We start from the raw sequence: 17,553 nt of genomic DNA, 5'->3' as shown, positions 1-17,553 counted from the left end.
AAAGGAACATTTGAAATCCTGTCTGAAAGAGATGTCCTCTTCATTATTTAGATCCTTATTTTTGTACTGAGACTATTCTCATGTGCGTCCAGTTGATGAATTGGGAGTGGAAGCAGACATGGAACCTATGCTGTAAAAGACAAATACAGTACAGACATTACACTGCGCCAGTGCATTTATTAGTTGTCCAGTACACACTTGGTCCTGATGTGGTTATTTAGGAAAAAAGCTGATGCTGAATGGTTATTTATAGGCAAAAAGTTCCAGCACTTATAATGCCCCGCTGGAATCCTTTTTCTCTGTGCCCTGATATTTTGTGATGTTGGGCATACCTGTGTGATGATGGGCATACCTCCCCAGGGCTCCCTTGTAAAAGAGATTTGAATATCTCAATGGGACATCACCTGGTAAAATAAAGGATAAATAAAAATAAAATAAATAAAAAATAAAAATACCTGTGTGATGTTGGGCATACCTGTGTGTCCAGTTGGTGTTGAGTACATGGGGACTGGAAGTAGATGGATTCCTCAACTGTAAAATAGAAGCAGAGAATATAAATCATTATGCTGTGTGTTGTGGCAGCAATGCATGTTAAATGGACACTCACTCAGTTAACTACCTACCTGTCCAAACCCAAGTCCCCACTGACACACATTTCTGTTGTTATCCTGGAGGTGTAGTGTTGTATGAGCAGTATGGGCACATACTGTAGCTGGCATAGGTGATGTGGCGTCTTATGTGAAAGCCAAAATGTGCCACCTCTTTTCCTGTTATTATCGTGGGTCCTTCTTCATATCATTGTGCTGGTGCACTGTAAGTACATGTTTGTGTGTGTCCAGTTGATGCTGAGAAAACGGGGCCGGAAGTAGACAAATTGACCCCTCTGCTGTAAGAGAGGAGCACAGAACACTAAAACGTGAAACGTGTCTGTGGCAGCCAAGCCTGTTAATGGACACTGACTCAGTTAACTATGTAGGCCTACCTGTCTAAACCAAAGTCCCCACTGACACACATTCTATCATCCTAGAAGGGTTTTGTGCTCATTGTGTGCCCAGATTGATGCCCGATAGCATAGGTGTCACGATTGTCCCTTGCTAGACGTCGTCGGCGTCTTCCTACGTCGGTAGGTGCTGCTGGGGGCTGTGGTGGTGGAACCGGTACCAGGGGAACGATTCGGGACGGCTCTTCTGCAGGGACTGCCTCACGTTTGCGGCGCCTCCCCCTTTTCGGGCGCTTGGGTCTGCTGGGCTCTTTGGGCCTCATGTCTGCAGGAGGCAATGGTTCGAGTGGGAGATCGCTGGGAGGCACAGCGGATGTCAGGTAGTTTGTGGTGTGCAGCCTCGGGAGGAGCCTGGGCGCGGTGAAGGTCAGGGAGTCAGGTGCCGGGTCGGTTGTGTGAAGCGTCGGGAAGTGTGTGGGCTCGTTTTGTTTGGGCCTCACACGACTATGTGCTGCAGGGAAGCTGTCCTGCTGCACCACCTGCGGGAAACGGGACCTCGGCTCCCACTCACGAGGCCACCAATCCTTGCGCGCGCCTGGATAAATGGTCTCCGGTGCGTCCTTTCCTTGCTTTCCTCTGTCTTTCATGGTGATACCTTTGAAAGATGGAAGCCCAGTGTAACTGTCTGGTAAAATAAAGAAATGAACTGATGCTGCCTCAGTTAAGAACTCCCACTTAGTTTGAAAAAGTAGCCTATAGGCTTTGTTTCAATTTAACGTTAGATATTCTAAATGCAAAATCAAGATAAATGTAGGCTACTGTAGACTATCTATTAGACGTTTAACAAATTTGATCTTCAGATTATTACGTTTTTCGAGAATTGTCTGAAATTTACATCAACTGAAATAAGCCTAGATGTGTATTAGTCTATTCAAAATTAAGTATAGTCTCATCACGAAAACTAGATTTTCTCTTGACTGATTATCTCTCGTATGGGACAATAGCCTCATCTGATTGTATTAGGCTAAAACAAAGTCTAACGATGACGTCAAAGAAATGCATTATGACCATTATGACATAGCTCATCATAAACTGTCTGCGCTTGTATGAAAATGAACGTCACTGTTCTGAACAATCTAACTGTCTATTTCAGAGATTCAGATTCAGAGAGATTTATTCATCATCACATACATAGTTATATTAGTATATAACAAGCAGTGAAATGTAAGTCTGGTTAGCTTCATGACTGTGTAAAGTAGAAATAATCTAAGTAAACAGATAAGTTTAAAAGCAGAAGTTAATAATAAATAATTCAAATAATAGAATAATAAAGTGACATGAATAATCATAATAATAATAATAATAATAATAATAATAATAATAATGTTATTAAAATGGGATGGAGTCCATGGTGTTCATAAGAGTTGGCATGTCCATGTTGAGGAATCTAATGGCCTGAGGGAAATAGCTTTTCCTTAGTCTATCTGTGGCTGCAAACTGCAGAAGCGCTTGCCTGACTTCAACAAACTGAACAGACAGTTACTGGGAGTCCTTTATGATTTTAGTGGCTCTCTTGCAACGGCTGATGTATATATCATGCTGGGAGGGAAGAGAAGTCCTAGAGATGCGCTCGGCTGAGCGCACCACTCTGCAAGGCGTTGCGGTCTTTCTCAGTGCTGTTGGCATACCACTCAGTGATACACTGCGTCAGTATGCTCTCTATGACCCCAGTGTAAAAAGTTTCAATTTCAATCATATATATTGCCATATTTATTCACATTTTCTTGTATTGTAAGATGAAGCCTTGTCCCTTGGGTTCACTGTCATTTCCGCCTGTAGCCTATAACAGAATCCTGGGATCATTGTTGTAGGTCTGTATAGTAACCATTACCCTGGAATAAGTAACAGCCACTCCACAGGGGGTGACATGGATGGACAAAGGATCTTTGGACAACAGGTTACTTCCATATTCCATACTAGGGGGTAATACAAGGAAGAAAGTTCCAGGTAAAGATGAAATGATAGTAGGCCTATGTTTATTGGGCGTCATTCCAAACGGCTCCGGAAAGTATTCTGACCCTTTCAAGTTTTCCACATTTTGTTATATTTCAGACTCATCTTGAAATGATGATTTAAATGATGGATTAAATTCGTTTTTTTTTTCATCAATCTACACACAATACTCCATCACTCCACACAAAAATCAGGTGTTTGGAGTGTTTTTTAAATTTATAAAAAATAAAAGTCTGAAATATTCCATTTACATAAGTATTCAGACCCTTTGTTATGACAAATAATGCTAATCACTAAGATGAGAGAAGCATATAGAAGGACAAACATCAGTGCAGCTCAGTGCCTGGTTTGTTCCACACAGTGTTGGGAATTGTGGCCAAATAGTTCAGTCTTTGTTTCATTAGACTAGATAATTTTACTTCTCATGGTCTGAAAGTCGTTCAGGTGCTTTTTGGTAAACTCCTGGCAAAAAATGGCCTCTCTCCACTCTAAAGACCAAATTGGTGGAGTGCTGCATTGATGTTTGTCCTTCTTTACGCTTTTTCATCGTCTCAAAGGAACTCAGGATCTCATTCATAGTGACCATCGGGTCCTTGGTTACCTGTCTGACCAAGGCCCTTCGTTCCGGATTACTCAGGTTGGCTGAGCGGCCAGATCTAGGAAAACTATTATAGTTGTTCCAAACTTTTTCAGTTGAGAATAATGGAGGCCGTGCTCTTGGGCACTTTCAATGCTGCAGATTTTTTTTGTATCCTTCCCCAGATCTGTGTCTTCACACAACCCTGCCTCGCAGGTCTACGGACAATTGTCTTGACCTTGTGGCTTGGTTTTCACTCTGACACACCATCAACTGTGAGACCATATATAAAGACATGTCTGCCTGTCCTAATAATGGCCAATTAATTAATGTAGACTCAGGTGGACTCTAATCAAGTTGTAGAAGCATCACAAGGACCATAGAAGTATGCACCAGAGCTCAATTGCAAGTGTCATAACAAAGGGTCTGAATACTTATGTAAATGGAATATTTCAGACTTTTATTTTTTTTATATAAATTTACAAAACACTCCAAACACCTGATTTTTTGTGGAGTGTTGAAGTATTGTGTGTAGATTGATGAAAAAAAACAAATTGAATCCATTTCAAGATGAGTCTGAAATAACAAAATGTGGAAAACTTGAAAGGGTCTGAATACTTTCCGGTTGCACTGTATTTCATGTGGATGTCAAAGTTGGAAAAGTTCAAGGCCATATTGTGTATTTTTTGTATAATGCTAACTCTAACAATTTGCATCAAAAGGCTAAAGATATCATGAGATTTTAGAACAAAAGGGGTAAAATATAAATTCCGCCACAGTCACGGTGGTGGTGGAAATGACATTGCCCACTCTAAATCACAGTTTATTTGCGTCATAGTACTGGAGAATATAGGGAAAATCATAACATGTTTTTTTTTTATCTTAATGCTTTTATATCTTAAATTTGTCTATGTACTGTAGCCTATGTCATTATGTAATCTCCACCACCACACTTTGTCTTTTCCACCACACACACACACACACACACACACACACACACACACACTGCTCACTGCTCCACTCCCCTCCCGCCCACACACACATCTGCACTATCACTCACATACATCATACATACAGTACTCTGCTTGCAATAGTAAGTCCCTTCACCATACTTGCAGTACACTGCCCCCCCCCTCTCCCCTACATACACAGCACATTATTTCATCAGGAAGCTTCTCCAACATCCCCAACATACTTACAGCACACTGCCCCCCCCCCCAATACACAGCACATTGTCTCATGAGGAAGCTTCTCCAACACACATATTGCACACTGCCCTCTCCCCACATACACACTATCCCATCTCCCTTGTCATCCCCCCAACACACACACCAAGACCCCTGGCAGTTGGGTTAGCCCCTTGAGCCGTGGATCTGCCCAAGGTTTCTTCCTTAGTTAAGGGAGTTTTTCCTTGCCCATGTTGCTCTTGGGTGCTCCTTGTTGGTGCCCCCCCCCCCCATAAAAGCACAAATAGGCTGACACCAGACATAATTTTACTGCATTTCTTACATCCAGTAACTATATGCATGTGACAATAAACTTCCTTGTATCCTTGTATATAGGCTATGTGTAGGCTGCTATATAAAATGCATTTGGAACAGATGTTAAGGTATTTTTGCTTGAAAACACAAATTTTGTTGTGTGATGGAAATGACAGTTAGACTTTTGGAATAAAATGGCAAAAATATAGGCCTATATTTAAGAAAAATCATCACAGCCAATATTAGGGCAGGACGTTGAAGAATTGAAGAATAACAAGGTTTATGGGCAGGTTATGGAATATAACAAATAATGCCGTAGGCCTACATTATTTATTACAAAAGAAATGAGACATAGTCGTTCTGTGTGATTTTACATTTTTTCCCCGTAAATCAACTACGTCAGGGCGTACAGTGCGTAGGGGCGGATCTGCACGCTGGTAGGAAGGGACTGATGCAGTAACAACAGCAAGACCAAGCTGACGGCCCATGGGCTCCAACTCTGCGCGACAGACAGCAAGTCTGTCAAACCGAGCTTCTCAAGTATATATTTGGCAAGAAAACCGTTAAACAACTTTTTTGGTTCAAAGTCATACTAAATTGGTCACCAGTATGTGGATAACACCTGAAGAGGTGTTGCTTGCCAATGCTCTGTGGGTTAGCGAAAGGGCGAACCCCTTCTTCATTCTACAGCGAAGAAAGGGACATGGTAAAGGAGGAGGCATCACTGGTATGTTTGTTCGTGGATATAATGGCGCATGACACAAATGCTACCACCCAAAAACGTGAAAGACATAACATTTCAATGCGATTCGTGTGATCCTGTGGTTAGATGGCTAAGATTGGTAACGTAGCTAGCTTCTGGTAGCCTGTGTTGACGTGGTCGGACAGGCTAATATAAAGTATCCCTGCTAACAGCTGACTGGCTAGCCAGACAGCCTACCTGACTTTGTGTTTACATTGTAATTATTTGCATCTTTCTGTCTGCAATCACTTACTGTTCGTGCATCTAAAACGCACTCGTATCTAAATATATGCCCAGAGTAAGCTCTTCCATTGTCATTAATTATAGGCATTTGATAAATGTGTGTCATGGGACTTGAACAATAGAGATTGTTTTTAGCTAGGATTCAGATCAGACGTCTTGTTGTTTACCCCAGAACATCAAATATGTTTGCCAGTTAGCTTAGCTCCTGAGTTATTCATGCTGCTCGTTCGAGCTAACGTTAGCTACTGTAGTGCACACATAACCGTGGCGCCCAGAGTTGTTATTCATAGGCCAACTATTTCAGAAAGGAAAAGTAAACAATGAAAAGCCTCACACTTTGGTCAAGTCCCTATTTTATACTAACCTATATTTAAGCCTACAAATTCAGTGTGTCATGGCTCCTATTTAAAAAAGAAACACAAACTCACAGACTTATCTTAATATATTATATTATTGGTGGCTTTGGTGTCTTTAAAATCGAGGCTGTCTTAATGAAGTGAATTATAGCAACAGGCACCTTTTTTCAATTAACCAAGAATATGCCCTGTGGTATTCTGAAATGTCAGTTGTGGCTGTGTTGATGATTGCTGTTCACTATTAATACAGTTATTTGAACAATGTTGAGACTGAGGTAGTATAGTGAAAGGCTATCTTGCTGTTTTTTTTGTTAACATGGCATACCTGTGTTAGCTCTTGGTTTTACACGCTTGAGCTGCACATTAACTAGTCATGTGAGTCCACTAAAAAGTGCAACTGGCATGGCAATAATGCTAATTTGAGATGTTTCTTAAAAACTTGCAATGGCTCCAATAGTCACTAAGAATGTCAGGGTCAAAGAGGGAAGAGGATTGAGGGGGCTTGGGATTTGTGCAAAACACAAAAAAGGACAGTCAGTTCTGTTGCTAGTCACAGAGGAAGTACGCCTACGTTACAAGTAGAGTCTATTTCAATTTAGAAAAGAAAAAACTGTGGTCTGGCCTAATATCTTAATGTTAACATAACCTTATTGTCTGTAGTGTCCAACTCAGGGATTTGGCTATTCAACAAGGCCCACCTGAGCCAGCTGTTAGTGGTGGGTCTTTAATCTAGGCCAAGTACTGTTGTGTGTCATAAGAGGGGCAAAGAATGTGTTGAATTAAATGTTTGTTTCAAACACAGTCCTGAAATAACACTATAAATCAGTGAATGAAATGGTTTTGTTGAAAAGTTGAAAGCCAGGCTCTTTTGATCTGTAGACTCATGTGTGTGATGAAATGATGCACTGTAAGAAGATGGCCCTGAAGCAGTTCTATTGTCTACTTGTTTCTTAATAATTCATCATAACTGATTATGATGAACTGTTAAATGTACGTGACTCATGATTTATAGATGTAAATATGAATTATAGATTTTTCAGAAAGAAATTTCTGTAGTAAGAGTTTTTTCTTCCCTCTATATTACCCCCCCCCCCCCCCCCCCCCTCTGTGTATCAGGGTTGCTAGTGGGGACGCTGGATGTTGTATTGGACTCAAGCGCTCGTGTGGCTCCCTACAGGATCTTGCATCAGACTGGGGATTCTCAAATCTTCTGGAGCATTGCCTGTGGTGAGTCAACAAAGCATGAGACACACACACTCTCACATCCACCGTCACACACATCACACATCACGCAATGTTTTTTTTTCCTTTTGTGTGTTTGTTTATTGTATTCGGCTATTTAATGATTCAATAATGGGCTAATAAATCTCTTTCCGGGTCCAACGGCTTTCAGAGCCGCTCGTTTTTCTCCATAGACAGCATAAATAAACTACTAAGTAGCCTTTAAGAAAATTGTCATCCTACTACTCGTTGCCTCAACCTAATAAAATTCAATTTTTTGCAGAAGCATGGACTTGGTTGTATCATCTGGCTGCGCAGCTACAGTAATAACTCTATTAAAGTTAAGCGATGTTGTTTTACTCTCACTAAAGCGGAGGTGATGGTGACAAGGTTTACAATTTGCGAAAACTGTCTGGCTGCGCTAGTAAATGTTTTTTTGATGAAAAAGATGTTGGGCCTGTGACGTCGGACTTAACAACCGAATTGATAAAGTATGTCATAGTAAAGCACTGATCTGTGATCCCCCTGATGTCATCAGGTGTTTGAGTGAGTCACTCTGTGAGGTGTCTGTCTCTGTGTTTTGCAGGCTCCTCCAGAAAAGAGATCACAGAGCACTGGGAGTGGCTCGAGGCCAACCTGCTCCAAACGCTGTCAATCTTCGACAATGAAGATGACATCACCACCTTTGTCAAAGGGAAGATCCAGGTGAGCCCAGACAATGCCAGTGGCATGTGATGTTGTACGTCAGTGTTATATCCTATCATTTCTGCTGTTTCTACTTATTTATCTAATACTCTGTAAGGGTCCCAGGGGACCTAATTTAGAAATGTCAAAACAAGTTCACAATACACTCAACAAGCAGTTCACATTTTCTCTACCCTCTCCTCTCTCTCTCTCTCTCTCTCTCTCCCCCCTCTTTTGTCTTCCTTCTTCTTTTCCTCCTCCAGGGCATCATGGCGGAGGAGAATAAGAGCCGGCTTGCGCAGGAGGACGAGGATTCGGGAAAGTTCCGCGAGGCGGAGCTGAAGATGCGGAAGCTGTTTGGCATGCCTGAGGAGGAGAAGCTGGTCAACTACTACTCCTGCAGCTACTGGAAGGGCCGTGTGCCGCGGCAGGGCTGGCTCTACCTCAGCGTCAACCACATCTGCTTCTACTCCTTCCTGCTAGGAAAAGAGGGTGAGAGAGAGAGTGTGTGTGTGTGTGTGTGTGTGTGTGTGTGTGTGTGTGTGTGTGTGTGTGTGTGTGTGTGTTTGTCTCAGAGAGAGAGAGAGAGAGAGAATTTGTGAATGGAATGTCAAAAATCCTCTATTGTTAGTCATCCTTAAAACGTACAAAGGCCTTAAGAAGGCTTTCTGCAAAATACTGTATAAGAAATTACCAGTATTCTAAAGAGGAGAGAGGGAGGGAGAGAGAGAAGGGGAGAGAGAGGGAGAGAGAGGGAGAGACACATCCTGAGGAGAAGTGAAAGAAGCTGAATTTTAAATTGCTGCATCCTGCAAAACAAAATGAAGCTGGCTGTGAGAAAGACAAAGCCTCTCGCTGTAAACCAGGTTAAGGGGAGGGTGGGGTGAGGTGGGGTGGGGGGAGCAGGAGACATTAGTGGAGAGACCAATAGGCAGCAGTCATTTATGACCAGTTCAATCCTGCAGCAGTTACCTGCCTAATTCACGAGCATGATGCCGAGAATGTGATTCAGTTCATTATGGGAAACGGATTTTTTTTTTGCCACGAGTTGTGATGAGCGTGAATCAGCGTGCTGCCGTGGCAATGAGTCAGAGAATGAATATGAATGAGGCTTTTACAAGAGTGAATGAGAGAGACTGACAAAATGGGAGTCTGAGTAAGTAGGAGAAGAACACCTCACCTAAATGCGGTACGTGTTACTTCTCCCTCAAATTCCTCAGTGAAATCTAATTTAGCTTAATGGACTCAGACCGGCTTTGTTTGCTGCTACGTTGCTTGAGTGTTTCCTCTTTAACCTAAACACTGTCTCTTTGTCCCTCTTGCTGGTATGACTATCACAGCCTCCCCCTCTCTACCTTTGAGCAATGCATATGGCCCCCTCACTGTGCACTTATTCTTTGCTCCTCTCTCTCTCACGCCTCTAATGCCACGTCTACACGAAACCAACGGGTGTATTTTTTCTTACCACTTTCACACCTTAGGTATTTTTGGTGAGTGTAGAGCTCCCTCTAGAGTCCCCATGTATTTATATGTTACTCTGCTGTTGTAAATAGCAAACTTCTCGCGACTTATGCCCCCAGTACACAATGCAAATGCTTTTGTTGTGGAGGTGAAGAATTAACAAAAGGCAAAAACAATCTCCAAAGAGCTATATCTACTGACAAGGTTATGTTTTACGATTCTCGCGAGTTTTGGCGGGGCGCTGCTCTTGGAAGTTGCATGGCTGGTTTTCTCGGTAGGGACTCGCTACTTCTATGCTCTATAGCTATGCTAGGTGAACGATTCACCTATTACAAATTTGTTTACCATCAAATTGGCTTCATAAAGGTGTAAATCTGGCATAGTGTGCCTTTAAGTCAAAGTCAAAGTCAAAGTCAAAGTCAGCTTTATTGTCAATTTCTTCACATGTTCCAGACATACAAAGAGATCGAAATTACGTTTCTCACTATCCCACGGTGGAGACAAGACATATTTTAACAATTTTAAGTCCACAGACAAACATAACATTCAAGTAAACAAAAAAGTAAGTAAATAAGTAACGATACCGGTAAAGAAAAAACTTGTGTGCACACAGAGGTGAAAGTGGCTTAAAGTGCTGTAGTGCATCTGCCAGACCAGTCGATGGCGCTGTTGTTAAAGCAGTTTATTAAAGCAGTCGCATGAAATAAGGAGACTACAGACAATTTGGTTTTCAATTCAACTGTTAAACTAATAAAGTTAATTTTCGAGGCATGTGACTGCTATGTGGAATTTGAACTGCTTTTACGTTTTGCATTAGGTCTGGTATAGAGCATGTTACACTGGAGAAAACATTAACATGCATTAGTCATAGGTTGTAGTAAGCTAATGTTTAACTAAGTGAAGCTAACGTTGTGCTTCTTACTTAGCCACAAAAGGCTGATAGCTTGTGCACATAAATCATGACCGGGGAAAGAAAAAACATTTTAATATGACAAACAAGTGATTTTGGTTTGTTCTGACAAGCAGCGTGTCAGGTTGAGTGCATTGGCTGAGCTGAGCGGTGGGGCTACTGTATGTCGTCATAAAATTGCCGGCTTTGCCGTCTACACGGCAAAAGTTAACAGGCGGTTTTGAAAAAATCCTACTTCGGAACCCGGTTACAAAAGCGATCGGTTACAGCCTCCTAAAATGCCGGGGTCGTGTAGACGCAAGGCCTAACCGATAAGATAAATTCAGCGGTTTAAAAAAAAAACAGCATTGTGTAGATGGGCCCTTAGCCTCATATTTTATCTTAACATCTTCTACATCCTGTAGATTTGTGCAATTACTCTGTATGTCTTGCAGTGCCACACACACACACACACACACACACACACACTCTCTTTCTATGAGCTGTCCTTTCCTCTTCTCCTCACACACCCTCATTCACAGACTCACTCACACTCTTGCAATTTTACAATGAGCCAATCAATCTCTGTGACTTGTGAAAGGCTGCAATTGAGATACTCAGATACTCACTCTCTCTCACTCTCTCTCTCTCTCTCTCTCTCTCTCTCTCTCTCTCTCTCTCTCTCTCTCTCTCTCTCTCTCTCTCTCTCTCTCTCTCTCTCTCTCTCTCTCTCTCTCTCTCTCTGCCCCCCTCCCCCCCCGCAGTGACCCTGATAGTGCAGTGGACGGACGTGACTCAGCTGGAGAAGAACGCCACGCTGGTGTTCCCGGAGAGCGTGCGCGTGAGCACGCGCGACACGCAGCACTTTTTCTCCATGTTCCTCAACATCAACGACACCTTCAAGCTCATGGAGCAGCTGGCCAACATCGCCATGCGCCAGCTGCTGGACAACGAGGGCTTCGCCGCTGACCGCTCGCTGCCCAAGCCCTGCAAGACCCTCAAGAACGTCTCTGCGCTCAAGAGGTACAACTATGGATGTCAGGGGGAGGGAGGAGGGAAGGAGGATCGCAGGGCGACTGGTCCGTCCCACGGGCTGGCTGTTATCGCTGCTAGCATAATTAAAATGTCGAAAAGACAGAGTGGGAGAGAGACTGAGGGTGTGTGTGTGTGTGTGTGTGTCTGTGCTTTTGATGTGTTTGCCTGTGTGTGTGTGTGTGTGTGTGTGTGTGTCTGTGTTTTTGTGTGTGAGAGCTCAACTCTAAATGAACCTCCTTTAATGAATTTGATTATCTTGAGAGTACTTGAGAGTACTGCCAATACTATTTATGAGGCTTTAGTGGCCCTGAATGAAAAGACTGCTAGCCATGCCCTGTATACATGTGCTCTTTACCAACTTGCTTAGTCACACAAATGTCCACATCCCTTCCTAGAAATCAATGCTTTTGGAATATGGCTGCCCATGCATGACATGTGGCATGGCACTGTGTGTTTGTGTCGTAGGGTGTGTTCTGTCACATGGTTGCACTTCCTTATCGGTTTTTCAAACAGCAGTCATGCGGGTCGGGAGAAGTGTCCTCAGTGTGTTCCGCTGTTCGCTCACTTCTGCATGGAAGTGCAGAAAGCGGTCGAGCCAGCCAGCTGACCCATCCTGTCATCCACTTCCATATTCCAGTTGAACTCTGACCCCTCCCAAACAAAACACTAAGCAAAAACAAGTGCTTGAAATCTATTTTAATTGTACAGCTACAGTAGATGCTCCACACAGGATATACTGTATCTTCTAGGCTGGGGTGCTGAAGCCTGGTAAAGCCTGTATTCTGTATTCATCCAGAAGCACACAACGGTGTAGGGAATCACACTCATGTCAATTACTTTGATAAGGCCAAATTATCCATGGTAATAATTAATCTGTTCCCTTAATAATTAAGCTGTTCCCTTAATAATTAAGCTGTTTCCTTAAAGGAACAGTTTGCAATTTGGTTTTGCAAAAAGTTGTTGATATTTGAGCTCAACGACCTATCAAATTACACCCTCCCTTCTGTGCCCCCGAAGCTCTGTGTTGATTGGTTGGGATTGTTTATGTTATGGTTCCAAGTCTGAGACACTGCTGTTTGTTTGTATTCTTTTTACAGAACCTGGACTGTGTACAAATGCCACAGTTCTTTTTAGCAGTAACACTGAACACTTGACTGCCAAATTCAACAAAAACAAAAAACAAATATACCTTTTAGTATTTTCTGTTCTTTTCCTGTTTGTTTCTTTTGTGGTGAAGTGCTCCCTCGTCTGTTTTGAAATCCTCAATGAAACCTTCTGTTTTGGCCTTTTTGTAGTCTTGAATGAGAAGCTGTCGCAGAGAAATCCACCTACAGAAACACACAGAATACTGGTGCATGTTATGACGTTGATGACCTGTTCTAGGGACCTGGATGCCAGGGCGAAGAACGAGCGCTACCGGGCCCTTTTCCGCCTGACCCACGACGAGCGCCTGGACGGACACACCGACTGCACTCTCTGGACGCCCTTCGCCAAGATGCATGTGGTGGGCCAGATGTTTGTGTCCAACAACTACATCTGCTTTGCCAGCCGTGAGGAAGACATGTGCCAACTCATTATACCTCTGAGGGAGGTGAGGGAAGCCTACTGCACACACACACACACACACACACATTTCGCTCACATGCACACACACACACACACACACACACACACACACATTTCGCTCACATGCACACACACACACACACTTAACATATACACACTCACTCCTGTAGACACGTGTGTATGTGTAGACACTAACACTACACCTTACCACACAGAGCAGAGCAAATTCTCTGGATAATGTGCACACATTAATGATTAGTTTAGGAATAAATTATATACAACTACTTAAGCATTATTATAATGTACTTGCAGTCAAATAGGCTTGATTGTTAAATACTTTGCTTAATATGTGGTTGAAGTCTTGATAAGCTTGTTGTGTTTCAGTAACACACTTAAGTGTAACTAAATTAGCAGTGTGATCCCAGTGTGAACACGAACCGTAATTCCCGCACGCCGTGTCCTGCTCTGTCCCAGGTGTCCATCGTGGAGAAGGCGGACAGCAGCAGCGTCCTGCCCAGCCCCTTGTCCATCAGCACCAAGAACAAGATGACCTTCCTGTTCGCCAACCTGAAGGACCGCGACTTCCTGGTGCAGCGCATCTCTGACTTCTTGCAGCGCACGCCTGAACGGCTGTGGAGCGAAGGCGATCAGCTCCCGCTAAGCGGCCAATCAGTGAGTCAGTCATTCAGTCGCTGGAGCCGACAATTGGCCAAATTAGCTGTCAATCAGCAGGTACTGACTGTCACTGCCTGTGTACCCTGTTGTGGTGTGACCCATCCCTCCCCCACCTGAAGACCCCTCCAGTCCCTCTGGTAGTGGTTTGTTGTGGTTGTTGTTGTTGTTGTGGTTGTTTTTGTTTACCTATTTACCCAGTTTTTCCCCCTCCAACCTAATTACTGCTACATTGCTTGCTTGGCTGTATCTTATCACATAATTCACATACGTGCGTTTACAACTGAGCCGCTAAGCGTCTGATTCAAACCGAGTGTCTTCTCTCCCCCTGACCGCTCGTCCCACAGGGGACGCCCAGCCCCACCACCCCCACCTTTCCGTCCAGCCCGCTCTCCTCGGGGGCAGGGGAGCCCCTGCAACAGCAACAGCCGCAGCCGCAGCAGCAGCGTTACTACTGCCCCGACCTGCCCACTGCCAAGCAGGGCCTCCTCCGCATCTACCAGACGGACGTGCCCGAGGAGATCATGGGCCCCAAGGCTGTGAGTTCCATACTGCTGCTCTGTCCACCGTAGCTTCTCAGGGGTCAGGCCATGTGACATGGACTGTCCATGGCTGTGTCAGGGTCAGGGACGCCGTGTTTCATTTTTTGCACTTGTCACCGTCAGCTTCATTCAACCCAACATCAGTAGAATGCATTATTTCCTGGTGCTTTCTCTGATGCTCAAATTTCCTTCATCAGAACATCCCAGAATGAAATACCTGTCCTAGTTGGCTTTTATGTGATGAAGGTGTGAATGAAATCCGTATAGATTCTGGATGTAATGCTGACCACACACACGCCTTCAATTTAACAACATTTGTTTAGACCTTGATATGTACTTGATGCATTCATTGTCACTTGATGACTTTGGAACTCCAAAGTGAACACTGACCTAATAAAAAAGAATGCTCTCATGTTGCTCTTTTTGCCTTTGTGCCCCCTTGTGGACAGTAGTATGCATAGCATGAAAGGAAAAAGTTTCTTTCTTTCCTACTTTCTTTCCTTCTTTCTTTCTTTCTTTCTTTCTTTCTTTCTTTCTTTCTGTCTCTCTTTCTGTATCTCTGTCTGTATTTCCATCTTCTCCTGCCACCTCTTCATTTCCCTTGTTGGAAGTCGCTTTGGTTAAAACACGTCAGCAAGTTAATGCAATGTAATGTAATTTCCTCTTCAGTCTACACACATCTTTTCATCTGTCTTTTTGTCTATCTCTATCTCTGTCTATCTCTATCTCTCTAACACATACACTTGCCCGGTCGTTCCGTGTTGTCTTACAAAAAAACCTTTTCTCCATCTCTGCCCATCCCAGACAAAAGAGAAGATGAAGGAGGAGGCCTGGAACATCCACTTCTTTGAGTTTGGCCGAGGGGTGTGCATGTATCGCACCTCCAAGACCCGGGAGCTGGTGCTCAACGGCATCCCGGAGAGTCTGAGGGGGGAGCTGTGGCTACTCTTCTCTGGTAGGAGCCCTACCTTCAACCAGGGGGGCGTGTGGATGGGTGGTGGGGGGGTTGGTTCAGTTAAGGTCAGTTGCAGCTGAGTCTACAAGACCGTAAGGTGAGGCAGTTTATATGGGGTTTTTTTTTGATAGGGGTGTTGAAATATGTATTTGCTATCTGCTTTGTGTGTGTGCTCGAATGTCAAATGACTGTGTGTGTGTGTGTGTGTGTGTGTGTGACTGAGTGAGATGAACATCTTATTTGCGTGTATATTTACCGGAAAGATGTGGGTGAAGTGTAGAACTTGTGTGTGTGTGTGTGTGTGTGTGTGTGTGCTCTCCTGTGTGTGTGTGTGTGTGTGTGTGTGTGTGTGTTGTGTGTGTGTGTGTGTGTGTGTGTCTCTGTCTCTGAGTAGGAGCTGTGGGTGAGATCTTATCTGCTTGTATATTTACCGGAAAGATGTGGCTGAGGTGTCGAACGTGTGTGTGTGTGTGTGTGTGTGTGTATGTGTGTGTGTGTGTGTGTGTGTGTGTTGTGTGTGTGTGTGTATGTCTCTGTCTCTGAGTAGGAGCTGTGGGTGAGATCTTATCTGCTTGTATATTTACTTATTTATTTATTTGGAACCAGTGAGAAGTGTAGTGAGCCTAAACAATGCCAGGAGCAGTCTGCGCTGATTTTTAGAGTGAGGGGTAGCTGTCAATCATCATTGAGAAGGCAGAGGCAGTGGTTGGGTTGTGTGTCAATACCAAGTAGTGATGATGACGTTGCAGAAAATGTATCTTTCAACAGAAGTGTCTGATTGGGATGCACTCTTAAAACATGCACATTTTAATTAATTTTTAGTTTGAAAACATTTCAAAGGCGTAGAACTGATCTTAACCCTCACATTAACACCAAAGATAGTCTTGAACAGCTGAGGAACCATCTCTATTAACACACATTATTTTTCTATGTGTTTGAGTTTTTCAAACACGTCTCCCACTAATCATCTGACTCTGTGGAGAGATACTAAATGGAACTTGCCCTTACTTGGTTAGTTGCCATGGCAGCTGTGACAGTTGTTCCAACATGAACTTGTGACCTTGTTATGACTCATCGTTTCACATGATCACCTGATACTTGCCCTGTTCATAGCAGCAACAACATCATTACTAAGAGGTTTTGGCGTTAAGGGAGTGTTCCAGGGCACATAACAATAATTCAAACTACTTGAGTATCAGCCTGTGCTGGAAGACATATTGTAAAGCAAGTTGGCCATGATGTCAGAAAATCTTGCCATTGTGTTTTACAATTCCTTATTGGGGGCCAAGCAGCGAAGCTGCGAAGGCACCCATTGAGTTACTAGCTTTTCCTATTATTATTATTACACATCTGCCATTGGAGTCTATGGCAGCCCATAGAATGCCTGGCTAAAAAGTGCAGATTTTTTGGCAGAAAGTTTCGGGACACTCCACTGACCACTCACGCTCATTTACGGATCTCTAAACCCAGCCGTCTAGCGCCACCAACGGGTCAAAATTTGGCCGAAAATAGAACCGCTGGGTCTAAAGTTATGAAATTCGGCACACTGATTCAGAACCGTCCCATGATCACTCTCACCAATTTATAGAACTCTATGCCCAACACTCTAGCGCCACCAATGGGTCGAACCTGGATTGCATTCACGCATGTGACCATTGAACGGTGGGTCCGATTTTCACAAATCCGAACTTGGTATAAGGACCTGTTACCTGATTATGATGACACACTAGGAAACTTGGAATCATTTGGCCTCTATAGGGGGCGCTGCAATACAGGAAGTGAGCTCCTATCTTAGCAACGCTTTGATGTATGAAGTTCAAACTTGGTACAGGGACTTGGTACCTGATTGTGAGGACACAGTAGGAAATTGACATCATTTGGCCTCTATAGGGGGCGCTGTAATACAGGAAGTGGGCTCATATCTCAGCAACGCTTCGTTGCATGAAGTCCAAACTTGATACATGGACATATTAGCTGATTGTGAGGACATGCAAGGAAAGTGGTCTCATTTGACCTCTAGGGGTGCTGTAATAAAGAACGTGAGCTCACATCTCAGCAACACTTTGGTGTATGAAGTCCAAACTTGGTAGAGGGACATCGTAACTGATTGTGAGAACGCACAAGGACATTGGTGTAATTTGGCCTCTAGGGGCACTGTAACAAAGTAAATGAGCTT

At 43.6% G+C, this 17,553-nt stretch overlaps 1 protein-coding gene across 2 annotated transcripts in view; it reads left to right on the top strand.

The window, feature by feature from the left end:
- The first annotated feature begins 5,478 nt into the window (after nt 1-5,478).
- tbc1d9b (TBC1 domain family member 9b) overlaps nt 5,479-17,553 on the top strand; it is a 26,405-nt gene continuing 14,330 nt past the window's right edge. For both annotated transcript variants that reach the window (XM_076291987.1, XM_076291985.1), the window contains exons 1-9: nt 5,479-5,738; nt 7,469-7,579; nt 8,160-8,278; nt 8,521-8,749; nt 11,372-11,630; nt 13,026-13,233; nt 13,683-13,880; nt 14,228-14,419; nt 15,227-15,377. In XM_076291987.1, the coding sequence (XP_076148102.1) occupies nt 5,621-5,738; nt 7,469-7,579; nt 8,160-8,278; nt 8,521-8,749; nt 11,372-11,630; nt 13,026-13,233; nt 13,683-13,880; nt 14,228-14,419; nt 15,227-15,377 (1,585 nt within the window). In that variant the 5' untranslated portion in view covers nt 5,479-5,620. The remainder of the gene's footprint in view (nt 5,739-7,468; nt 7,580-8,159; nt 8,279-8,520; nt 8,750-11,371; nt 11,631-13,025; nt 13,234-13,682; nt 13,881-14,227; nt 14,420-15,226; nt 15,378-17,553) is intronic.

Source organism: Alosa pseudoharengus, unplaced genomic scaffold (genome assembly GCF_046254945.1).
Source record: "Alosa pseudoharengus isolate Yale_2024_CS ecotype anadromous, Long Island Sound unplaced genomic scaffold, YU_APseudo_1.1 YU_APseudo_1.1_scf_19, whole genome shotgun sequence".
NCBI lineage: Eukaryota > Metazoa > Chordata > Actinopteri > Clupeiformes > Clupeidae > Alosa > Alosa pseudoharengus.
Note: the sequence above shows the minus strand (reverse complement) of the source record. Positions and strands in the feature narration are given on the sequence as shown.